Below are 13,229 nucleotides of genomic sequence, written 5' to 3'. Positions count from 1 at the left end.
ACTTATAATAATAATGTGGAACATCTGAAAAGCACCGAGGCTTTGAGCCACTTTCACACTGGGCCACGCCCCTCAGGAACAGTATAGCCGAATGTATTTACCGATACTTACGTAACGTACTATATAACACTAGTTTAGTGATACGTCGTGAGGCATGTAGCTTAGCAGCTAACGCCGACATGCCTGGAGTTTGGTTTTTTGTTTGCTATACTACAACTGCAATCCTCGGCTAGCGTTCTTGTTGCTCGTAGAAAATTATTTATATAGAATTATTTCTGATGATGATGTTGGGATGAGAGACGTCAGTGAGCTGTTCCGACCTGCTCAGACCTGTTATAACATCTGTCACGTCGTTGTAACAGTTCGAATGTGGCTATTAACGATTCACCATCCGTCTCAGGCTGTTCTAGCGCCCTCTGGTGTTCCCATACTCGCCGGGGTAGATGAGGATGAGCGCGGAGCTGTGATGAAGGTGCGCTGAGTCTCTCAGAGTCTCGTCTGGGCCTCGGGGATGTAGATCTCGATGCTGTCGGCCCGCTCGGTCGCCGAGTTCTGCCGGAACGAAGCCGCCCGCTTGGCGGCCATGAGGCGCCGCCGCGCTTCCTGTCGCTGCCTGTCGGGAAGGTCCAGGGACTTCTCCCGCGTCACGCCCTTCTTCAGCGTCTTCTTTGGTACGGCGGGTGGGAGCTGAAACGGACACAAACCACACATGATTAGATGATTAGATGATCAGATTAGAATCCAGAATTCTTCCTACAGGTTCCTACAGGTTCCTACAGGTTCCAAAAGTTTCCTACGGGTTTCTATAGGTTCCTACAGGTTCCTACAGGTTCTTACAGGTTCCTACAGGTTCCTACAGGTTCTTACAGGTTCCTACAGGTTCTTACAGGTTCCTAAAGGTTCCTAAAGGTTCCTAAAGTTTCCTACAGGTTTCTATAGGTTTCTATAGGTTCCTACGAGTTCCCTATGGCTTCCTACGTGTTCCTACATGTTTTTACAGGTTCCAACAGATTCCAACATTTTTTTGGTTCATATGGTTACCTACGGGTTCCTACAGGTTCCAACAGAATCCTATAAGTTTCTACATGTTCCTACAAGTTCGTACGAGTTCCTACGGGTTCCAACAGTTTCCTATGGGTTCCTACGGTTACCTACGGGTTCCTACAAGTTCCAACAGATTCCTATAAGTTTCTACATGTTCCTACGAGTTCCTACAGGTTCCTATGGGTTCCTACAGATTCCTACAGGTTGTTACGGGTACCAACAAGTTACTACAGGTTTCTACAGGATCGTACATGTTCCTACAGATTTATACGGTTCTTACAGGTTCCTACAAGTTCCTACGGGTTACTAAAAGTTCCAAGGGTTCGTACAGGTTCCTATAGCTTCCTACTCAGCATGTCTGCGAGTAGGAAAAATGCAGTGTCATTCAAAATGCAGCTGCTCACCTGGTTTTTAACCAGCCCAAACACTGCCACATCACCCCACTGCTGCCACATCTTAACCCACTGCTGCCTCATCATCACCCCACTGCTGCCTCATCATCACCCCACTGCTGCCTCATCATCACCCCACTGCTGCCACATCATCACCCCACTGCTGCCTCATCATCACCCCACTGCTGCCTCATCATCACCCCACTGCTGCCACATCATCATCCTACTGCTGCCTCATCATCACCCCACGGCTGCCTCATCATCACCCCACTGCTGCCTCATCATCACCCCACTGCTGCCTCATCATCACCCCACTGCTGCCACATCATCACCCCACTGCTGCCTCATCATCACCCCACTGCTGCCTCATCATCACCCCACTGCTGCCTCATCATCACCCCACTGCTGCCACATCATCATCCTACTGCTGCCTCATCATCACCCCACGGCTGCCTCATCATCACCCCACTGCTGCCACATCATCACCCCACTGCTGCCACATCATCACCCCACTGCTGCCTCATCATCACCCCACTGCTGCCACATCATCACCCCACTGCTGCCTCATCATCACCCCACTGCTGCCACATCATCACCCCACTGCTGCCACATCATCACCCCACTGCTGCCACATCATCACCCCACTGCTGCCTCATCATCACCCCACTGCTGCCACATCATCACCCCACGGCTGCCTCATCATCACCCCACTGCTGCCACATCATCACCCCACTGCTGCCTCATCATCACCCCACTGCTGCCTCATCATCACCCCACTGCTGCCTCATCATCACCCCACTGCTGCCACATCATCACCCCACTGCTGCCTCATCATCACCCCACTGCTGCCACATCACCTCACTGCTGCGTTCTCTTCACTGGCTTCCTGTAGCTGCTCGCATTCAGTTTAAAACACTGATGTTCGCCTACAATGCCAAAAATGGACCAGCCCCAAGCTACCTTCGCGGTCTAATCCAACCCCGCTCTGTACCACGCAACCTCCGAGCCACCAGTCTCGCTCGACTTGAGCCTCCACCCAGGACTAAAGGAAGACGAGCATCAAGGCTCTTCTCTGTTCTAGCACCCAAGTGGTGGAATGAACTTCCTCTGTCTGTCCGAACATCTGAGTCTCTTGTTGTCTTTAAAAAACGATTAAAAACCTTCATCACCTTTTTACTAAGCACTTAAGCTGACTTGTACTTATTTACTAACATTTTTTTTCCATTTCCAAAAAAAAAACCCCACTTTGGTTCTAACAGGTTTCAGCAGATTTGTGTTCTTCGACTGTTGTTTACTAAAACTTGAGAAATGAAATGTTTACTATGGAAGCACTTCTGTAAGTCGCTCTGAATAAGAGCGTCTGCTACATGCAGAAAATGTAAATGTAAATGTACAAGTTCCTACAGACTACTAGGGTTTCCTTTAGGTTCATACAGATTCCTACAGGTACCTACTGGTTTTTACAGGTCCCATTAGGTTACTAGGGGTTCCGATAGGTTTCTACAGGTTCCTATAGGTTGCTACAGGTTTCTATGGGTTCCTACAGTTACCTATGGGTTCCTACAGATTACTTTAGGTTCCTTCAGATTCCTTTGGGTTCCTACAGGTTCCTTTGGGTTCCTACAGGTTCCAAGGGTTCCTACAGATTTCTATAGGTTCCTAAGAGTTCCTACTGGTTCCTATGGGTTCCTACAGAATCCTTCAGGTTGCTACAGGTTCCTACGGGTTTCTACAGGTTTCTATGGGTTTTTACGGCTTCCTACAAATTTAAGAATTTAGGGACCCAAATTTTAGAACTCTGGGATCCATGGAGAGCCAGAAAAATCGCACATATAAACCTCTGACTCCAGGAACATTGGGCCCTTAAGAAATGGTTCCCTGTAACACAGGGGTCTAGGAACCCAACTCTACACCTCTTACCTTCTTCGCAGGACTCTCAATAATCCTCCAGTCGTTGCCCTTGATCTTCTGCAGCTCGTCGAACTTGGAGGTGACGTCATCGATGGACAGTTGCAGCAGGTCCCAGAATCCAGTGAGGTCCTGAGAGGTGGGCCGCGGCATGGCACTTGGGTCCTGCAGGGGTCAGTATTTAAGACATTTCAGCAGGAGAATATGGTTCTATCTTTTGGGTTTTGGTCCTAATAGAATATTGTTAAAAAACAGTGAAAAATAATAACCAGTTTGGATGGAAGTTGATGCGCTGATGTGTTCGTTTCCGGAGCAAATATAATAATATAATATTTTGCTGTTGATTTTCAGCAAATTGAATCAGAATTAAATGTGAGTCAACTTCAAAATGCCCCGTACTGTTCGTACATAATGCTGTACCCAGATCCTGAACACACGCACCAGATACCCGCCTCCAGTTCCCACCCATCCTCAGTCCTCAGAGTTTTAGTTCGGTTCCCACGTTTTTGTTGCTCTCAATTCTGTTGTCAAGCCATTCGCATATCTGATATTGTGTAGTGACCACAGCTCAAGATGAGATAAGATACAATGAAATAACAAGATAAAATAAGGTAAGATGAGATAATATAAAATAAGATGTTAAGATGAGATAAAATATGATAAGATGATAAGATGAGATGAGATAAAATGAAATAAGATGACATGAGATGAGACAACACAGATATCGTCTTTGTACAAGTACTATGAGATGAAATAAGATGAGATGAGATAAGATGAGATGAAATGTGATGAGATGATAAGATAAGATGAGACGAGATGAAATAAAATGAGATTAGATAAAATAAGATGAGATGAAATAATAAGATGAGATGAGATGAAATAAGATAATAAGATAAGATGAGATAAGATTAAATGAGATGAGACAAGATGAAATAGGATGAGAACAGATAAGATGAGATAAGATGGAATGAGATGAGAAGATAACATGAGATGAGATAAAATGAGATGAAATAAGATGAAATGAGATGAGATGAAATTAGATGATAAAATAAGATGAGATGAAATAAGATGAGATGAAATGATAAGATGATAAGATGAGATGAAATAAGATAGGATTCAGAGATAAAATAAGATGATGAGATAAGATAAGATTAGATGAAATGAAATCAAATGATGAGATGAGTTGAAATGAAATACGATGAGATGAGATGTGCGAAAATGAGATTAAATAAGATTAGATAAAATGAGATGAGATAAGATGAGAAGATGAAATTAAATAATATACTACGACAAGTAAAGATAAGATGAGATGAAATAAGATGAGATAAAATGAGATAAGATGAGATTAGATGAAATAAGAGATGAAATGAGATGATAAGATAACGAGATGAGATAAGACGAGATGAAATTAGATGATAAAATAAGATGAGATGAGATGATAAGATTAAACAAAATGAGATGAAATGAGATGAAATGAGATTATATGACATGAGATTATATTAGATGAAATAAAATGGATTTCTTTATTGTCAATGTACAAGTACATGAGGAGTTGTTAGGAGTCTGTAGATGCTTAATGAGGGTAAATTATATAAAAAAAGTAAAACAGTTAAACTACTACATCTAACAAAGTAATAACAATAAATAAATAAAAATAAAGTGTCCATAAGGATAATACAGTGGTACCAGGAGTGGTGTTGGAGTGATATTACACAGAACAGTTATTGAGCTTGATGCTGGTAGAATAAATAAATATATATTGCACTAAAAGGCGGCACGGTGGGTAGCACTGTCACCTCACAGCAAGAAGGTCCTGGGTTCGATTACCAGGTGGAGCGGACCTGGTCCTTTCTGTGTGGAGTTTGCATGTTCTCCCTGTATCTTTGTGAGTTTTCTCCCACACAGTGTGTTTGTTTGAATAAATCACAGTTCTTGTTTTCACAGTTGAGATGATGTTGTGCGTGTGATTACACCTAGCCCAAATTAGCCTGACTGCAAACCTTCTGACCACTGGCCACTTTCTCTGGCTTTGATTTTGGACTGTTCTTGCTGAACCTACACCATCTGGCCTGTACATTGGTTCACCAGAAAATGTCGTTAATTATCTTGAGATAAAAGCACCATAAAATTCATGAACGCCTGGTAGCGAAACCACGGAATGGATATAAGGAGGGTGTAGAGCATCATGTGTAACGTTTGGTTAAAAAAAAGAAAAAAAAGAAAAAGTGCGGTTGTGATGCGGCGAGAGCGACGGTAATTGGAGCCTGGAGGAAAACGGATCAAACCACAAAGGAAGAGCTGTGCTGCACCTAATGTGGTTATCTGTGTATTAGATTTGTGCGAGTGTGTGTGTGTGTGTGTGTGAAGCAGGTACTCAACACACACACACACATTTCTGATCCGTTTATCCTCATACACACCCAGTTCCAGAAATTCTGAGACGTGGGTCTGTCTGAAAACCTCATGATCTCTCTACATAGATAGAACCGCATTTTACGTCACCCTACACCCCCGAGAAGAGGGCGTGTCTAAATTCTTAGATTCATTAAAATGCTCCTAATGAGGCGCCTTAATTCTGAGTGATGATCTGACTGAATAATCTGCCTTATGAGCTCCATGTCGCATTAGAACCCTCTCTACCGAGGCAGCTGATCATGTAGGCAGTAGGGGAGCAGGGCGGGGCACCAGGTGTTCAGACAGACCCACAGTTACACACACAGGAGACATCAGACCTACCAGATTTTGCTGGCACAGCCAATAAAACTGCTGGAATTTCTGGGACATGAGAAGCTGAGCGCTGCCCACTGCACTCCGAATTTTACCTAGGACTGCACACACACACACACACACACACACACTCTTGTTAGCAAGACAAAAGGGATCCACCCAATATCACCTGGGTCCGTTTACCTTTGCTCATTCGTTTTTCACTTCAAATCCCAAAGTTAAAAAACAAGAAAACGGGGCGTTATTCGTTTCTCGTTTTAAAATAAAAAATCAAATAACAAACAAGCAGAAAATGAAAAACGAATCATATTTTAATTTTCTGAAATCAGCATTTTCTATCAGTTCAACCGTGAATAAACACACAAGCGTGTGCACATGCTAACATGCGTGTATATTTCACATATAGAGAGTGTAAATCAAGCACAAGTGTTGAAACCGTAATAATAACGTAACGACGCGTCTCCTGTTCTTCTGACTTTTGTGTTTGTATATTTGACGTGTATATATACAGTAGATATTTGATCTGCAGAAAACAAACATTATGGGGAAGTGATTTCTGTACTGGACGTTGTTCACCGCCGTGATCAAGTTAGTTTATACTGGATGATCGTCTGATGTCCGAGACTCATTTATTTATTTATTTATCTTGTATTATAGTATTTCTTGTTCTCGGTCCAATAAACATCCAAAAATTAATAAAATTGCACAAACGAACTGCAGTAAACGAGGAGCAACAACAATCAAATATATTTCAAAAAGTTATTTGGTTCATTTTTAGTTAAAGCTGTTTTTTAAAAGTGCATGAAGCAGAACGCTGATGAAACTGCATTAAATGTTGTAATAGTGACACAGTGACGTGTACGATTAGTTCTGCCTGTATTACAGAATTAAGTTTATACAGTAAAGAAATATGAATGTAAATATTGTGACGACGGTGAGACGTTAGTAAACAGAATTCTTAGAAAAGCCGTTTTATTTAGGAAAAATAGTTCCTGTGTGAATTACAAGGGCAGGAAAAAGTACCGCAGACACAAAAGTCAGGACAGGGGACGCGGCGTAACGTTATTATTACTGTTCGCTCCGTCTTCTCAACACTTGTGCCTGATTTACACTCTCTATATGTGTTTACTTCCGGTTGAACTGATAAAAAAAATTTTGATTTCGGAAAATTAAAATACGATTCGTTTTCTTGTTTTTCAACTTTGGGATTTGAAGTGAAAAACGAATGACCAAAGGTACACAGACCCACCTAAAATATCTCCTGTCCATTAATTATTATTAATAATAATCACATTTTTATTGTTTTTAATTGTTTACAATCGAGTCATATCCAATTCCCCTGGTTGTGTCTCTCCTTCAATGCTGCAGATTCAAACCCTGACAGAGAAGGTCGCCAACTGCTTCTCCGGGGATCAGTATCACACACTGCTCTCCGTTATTCACCATCTCTGCAGTGCCTCGACCGGCCAGCAGAGGTCGTAACTGCTGCAGTGATGAGGAACTTCTTTATCCCCGCCCACCCATCAGACGTCAGCCAATCAAATCTGCGTGTAGCCGTCCGGCCTTTATAATTATTATTATTTTTATCATAGTCATTTTCTCCTGCAGCCTGCACCGCCCCACGCTGGCCGAGGAGAGCTGCAGACTAGCACCCGCCGGTTCTTCAAAGCCGAGCGACCCGGACTCACTTTCCTCCGACAGGTCGTTCTCCTCGGCCTCTCCCTCCATCTCTTTACACCATCCCTCCATCCTCTTGGTCTCGGAGTGCAGCAGCTGCATGAACCACGCCCCGTCCCTCCTGACGGAGGGCGAAGCCCGACCCGAGTCCGACGCCTGAGGTGGGGTCACCGTGACGGCCACCGTGGGCACGGCGGGCGCGGAGGGTTCACGCCAGGGCTCGGGCGTGCGCTGCGGGCTGGAGGGCTCGTTGGCCGAGCGGTAGTCGTCGCGGTAACTGAACAGACCCTGCGTCCGGACGGTGCGCACGGCGCCGTACTGCGTGGGCGTGCTCGGCTCGCTGTGCCGCTGGAGGCCGCCGCCGCCGAACTGCAGGCCCTTGTCCTCCATGGCCGGGAAGCCCTCCAGCTCCAGGTCGGCCTGCACCGCCGCCGTCACGCTGTTGGAGCGCTTGAACCGGCCCATGCTGAGAGAGAGAGAGAGAGATTTGAACCCAAATCCTTAGGGTTGTAGTTAGTAAGCTACCCCTACTCTATATGGACAAAAGTATTTGGACGCCCCTCATAATTATTAAGTGTGGAAAAAACAGCGAGGTTTAAACCCAGGTCCCCGGGAACTTGGTGCCGTGTGGCATCCACACTGTGCGCTATGCCAACAAATACACTCTCTGGCCACCTGACCATGAACCCTGACCATGTGATCCTTTCAGTTAGAACAGTGTCTCTTCAGAGAAGGCTTCTCACAAGACTTAGAAGTATGTCTGTGGGAATTTGTGCCCATTCAGTGACAGCAAAAAGTGACAGCATTTGTACGGCCGGGGTCTGATGTCGGCGTTCCGGTTCATCCCAGAGCTGTTGAGTGGTGCTGAGGTCATGACTCGCTTTGTGCACAGTCATGCTGGAACAGGACAGGACCTTCCCTAAACTGTTGCTGCAAAGTAGAAAGCATATCTTTTGCTTTATATAACTGATTGATTACATTTGTCAGCAATAGTTGTGGCTGAAACACAGGAAGTCAATAGTTAGAAGGGGCGTCCCAATACTTTTGTCCATGTAGTGCAGGTCAATCTAAAGTAACAAAAGCTGCTTTTTCACTCACACATTTACAGCATAGACTGATCATTCTAACAGCCTCATGGAAAATAAAATAATAATAAATAAATAAATAAATGAATAAAAATAATAAATAAAAATATAAATAAATAAATGAATAAAAATAATTAATAAATAGATGAATACAAAATAAATACATTAATAAATAAATCATTATTATATATTATTAATAATTGAATTAATTTAATAAATAACAAATAAATACATTAATTAAATCATTAAATGAATAAAAATAATAAATAAATTAATAATACAAAAATAAATCCATAAATCAACTGATACAAAAAAAACAATAAATGAATTCAAAATAAATGAATTAATAAACACATAATTATTATATATTATTAGTAATTATTAATTAATTAAATTAATAATAAATAAATGAATTAATTAAATGAATAAAAAATAATAAATTAATTAATTAATACAAAATGAATAAATAAATTAATTACAAAAATAAATAACTAAATCAATAAATGGATACAAAATGAATAAATAAATCAATACATTAATGCAAAATAGATTAATAAATAAATAAAAAAAACATAAATAAATCAATACAAAATAAATAAATAAATAATTATTATATATTATTAACAATTATTCATTAAATTAACTAAATGAATAATAAATAAATACATTTATTAATTCATTAAATGAATAAAAATAATAAATTAATAAATGTATACAAAAATAAATAAAATAATTAATTAATTAATACAAAATAAATTAATAACTAAATAAATAAATGATTTAATTAGTAAACGAATAAACAAATAATTATTACACAATATTAATAATTAATAATTATTATATTAACAGCACAGACTGATCATTCTAAAAGTCTAATGAGAAGTTAAATAAATAAATAAACAAATTATTAAATTAGTAAATGAATAAATAAGTGAATAAACAATTAATTAATTAATTAATTCCAGATTAAATAGAGATTTAAAGAAACAGTCGGTAGGAAAATCAGCATCAGCAGCTCCATGTTTCAGCTGAATTCTCATAAATCTTTTTTTGATGCAAAGATGTGACGGATCCATCACTCACCGTTTATCGTCCTCCACCTGGATCCCTACAGAATGGTACTCTCTCGATCCTTTACTCTCCGACTCCGAATCCGTCGCCGCCTCCACCTGGGTGAGGAGAAACACACGGCGGGCGTTGTTAGAACCGAGAACAAGCTTATGGTCAGGCGTCCAAATTCTTTTGGCCATATAGTGTACCTTGCTATGTGTGAGGTCCGGATCAAACCCTGGTCCCCAGGTCCCTGGTGCTGTGAGGCACCCACACTACCAACTTTACCATTGTTACATATACCCTATATAGTCAAAAGTATGTGGACACCACTCCTAACGATTTAATGTAGTTGTTTTTGACACATTTGTTGCTAACAGGTGTATAAAAATGATATAAGGTAAATGATAGGCTTTAAATATTGTGCCAACAGTTTGGGGAAGTCCCCTTTTTTCTTTCAGCATGATTAAGCGAGCTCTATAAAGACGTGGATTGACTGGTTGTGTACCAAGGAGCTCCAGTTGCTCTACACAGAGCCCTGGTGAGCATGAGCGCCTGACCCTTCTGACTCTGTTGCCAGAATGGGCACAAATCCCCACAGACATACTCCAAAGTCTTGTAGATAGATAGATAGAAGGATTCCCAGAAGAAAGGCGGAGCAATGTAATATAAATGCACGTGGCTTTGGAGCAGGACGTCCGACCTGCTCAGGTGTCCGAATACTTTTGGGCGTGTGGTATATGTAGTGGCGGACGATGCAGACACTCGCAGCGGCGGGTTCAGAGCTGCAGAAAGCACAGTCTGATTTACTGCGATAAGAGAGACGGCGGCAGAGCTGAATCTTAAATCTTTCAGAAGTTCCTGAGTGGAACGGGTGCAGAGGAACATCAGCGTGCATACAGAACACCCCCGGAACACCCCCGGAACGCCCCCCTCAATTCGGGAGTAAATTCACCCCATCATGAGCGACCAGACTGTAATGTTCTCTCAGGCTACGCTCGGGGAACACTACTATTAAAAACATATCAAATTTCCTCCATTTCTCTCCTGATCTACTCCTGTCCATTCCTGACTGCAGCGCCTCCACCTCATGTTCCCCCTGGTCTGACCGAGGAGAGCTGCCGACCAGATCACACCCCCATCAATTACCTAGCAATCTTTAAGCCTCTTAGATCAATTATGCTTATAGAGTCATGATATGTCATCCGACCAGCAGAGGGCGCCCCTGCAGTGACAATAAAAAACTTAATTACGCACCAAAGAACTTAATCAGGCACCAAATACCCTCAACTGGCACTAAAGAACCTCATCAAAACTTCATCACGCACTAAAGAATCTCATTAGAACCTCATCACGCATTAAAGAACCTTATTAGAAACTAAAAAACCTCGTCAGGCACTAAAGAACCTCATCAGACACTAAAGAACCTCATCACACATTAAAGAACTTTATCAAGCACTAAAGAACTTTATCAAGCACTGAATAACCTCATCAGATAATAAAGAACCTCATCAGACACTAAAGAACCTCATCAGACACTAAAGAACCTCATCAGACACTAAAGAACTTTATCAAGCACCAAAAAACCTCGTCAGGCACTAAATAACCTCATCAAGCACTAAATAACTTCATCAAGTACTAAATAATTTTATCAGACACTAAAGAACCTCATCAAACACTAAAGAACCTCATCAGACACTAAAGAACCTCGTCAGACACTAAAGAACCTCATCAAAACCTCAACTGGCACTAAAGAATTTCATTAGAACCTCGTCAGGCACTAAAGAACCTCATCAAGCACTAAAGTACCTCATCAAACACTGAAAAACCTTATTAGACACTAAATAACCCCATCAAACACTAAAGAACCTCATCAGACACTAAAGAACCTCATCAGACACCAAAGGACCTCATCAGACATTCAATAACCTCATTAGATACTAAAGAACCTAATCAGATACTAAAAAACCTCATCAGACACTAAAGAACCTCATCAGATACTAAAGAACCTCATCAGATACTAAAAAACCTCATCAGACACTAAAGAACCTCATCAGATACTAAAGAACCTCATCAGATACTAAAAAACCTCATCAGACACTAAAGAACCTCATCAGATACTAAAGAACCTCATCAGACACTAAATAACTTTTTACTTTAAATAACTGATTTATTACACCTGTTAGCAATTACTGATGCTGAAACAAATAAAGTGAATAATTAGAAGGGGCGTCCCGATACTTTTGTCCCTGTCGCGTATTTGCAGCAGAAAAGAATTAATGGAGACTGAAGAGCAAATCGACTGATCGATCAATAACGGAGCTGATTAGCCTCGCTAAAGCTGGAACCGCGAGAAGTAGACAGTAACACACCTACACCTACACATACACCTACATTCTACAAAGATAAGTCAAGATTCTGTGGACAAAAAAAAGGAAAATCTATTTATAATGAAGATAATTAAGAGCTTTAACAGGTAGCAGGTTCTAGAAAGATCCCGAGAGGTCCTTTATTCCCGGACCTTGTATTCCAGGGCTTCAGATTTCAGGGCTTCAGATTTTCAAGGACACACAGTTTGATCGTCCTGTGTTCACACTGTCTTACAATCCCAGAACTCCACATTCCCAAAGTCCCAAGAACATAAAACACACCAAACGCATAACTGAGAGCGATTTGGGGGGGACGCGCCTCTCTCAAGAGAGAGCGAGGCGAATCCCCACACCTGTATTAGGACATCGTATAACCATGGGCATTATTATGTTGGCACCATCATCTTTTTTTAAAGCAGTGACAGCCTTTACTCTTTTAGGCAGGATTTCCACAAGATTTAGACGTGTGCCTGTGGGAATTTATGCCTCTTCAAACATGAAGGCTTTGCTCACAGTCAACATTTTAAAGTGGAAACTTCTGAATCAACAACAGCTCAGCCAGCCTGGCCTACAGAACGAGCTCTAGAGGTGTTCATCAGGAGCTCTGTGGACTGGGTTTAAAAGTACAAGTACAAACCGCCACACACAAACCTCATCACTAAAGAACCTCATCAGGCACTAAAGAACCTCGTCAGATACTAAAGAACTTCATCAAATACTAAAGAACCTTGTCAGACATTAAATAACCTCATCAGGCTCTAAAGAAACTCATCAGACACTAAAGAACCTCATCAGACATTAAATAACCTCATCAGGCACTAAAGAAACTCATCAGACACTAAAGAACCTCATTGGAGACTAAAGAACCTTGTCAGATACAAAAGAACCTCGTCAGATACTAAAGAACCTCATCAGACATTAAATAACCTCATCAGGCAGTAAAGAACCTCATCAGATACTAAAGAACCTCATCAGAC

General features: G+C 41.4%; 1 protein-coding gene across 1 annotated transcript in view; it reads right to left on the bottom strand.

Annotated features, from left to right (window-relative positions):
- Positions 1-250: 250 nt before the first annotated feature.
- dlgap2a (discs, large (Drosophila) homolog-associated protein 2a) overlaps positions 251-13,229 on the bottom strand; it is a 95,691-nt gene continuing 82,712 nt past the window's right edge. The window contains exons 13-17 of the mRNA XM_063006749.1: positions 9,917-10,002; positions 7,760-8,214; positions 6,081-6,172; positions 3,357-3,509; positions 251-687 (exon numbers count right to left, since the gene is read on the bottom strand). Coding sequence (XP_062862819.1) covers positions 487-687; positions 3,357-3,509; positions 6,081-6,172; positions 7,760-8,214; positions 9,917-10,002 — 987 coding nt within the window. The 3' untranslated portion in view covers positions 251-486. The remainder of the gene's footprint in view (positions 688-3,356; positions 3,510-6,080; positions 6,173-7,759; positions 8,215-9,916; positions 10,003-13,229) is intronic.

The sequence above is a fragment of the Trichomycterus rosablanca genome, chromosome 13 (assembly GCF_030014385.1).
Source record: "Trichomycterus rosablanca isolate fTriRos1 chromosome 13, fTriRos1.hap1, whole genome shotgun sequence".
Taxonomy (NCBI): Eukaryota; Metazoa; Chordata; class Actinopteri; order Siluriformes; family Trichomycteridae; genus Trichomycterus; species Trichomycterus rosablanca.
The sequence above is the reverse complement of the archived record's forward strand: the minus strand, read 5'-3'. Positions and strand labels throughout refer to the sequence as shown.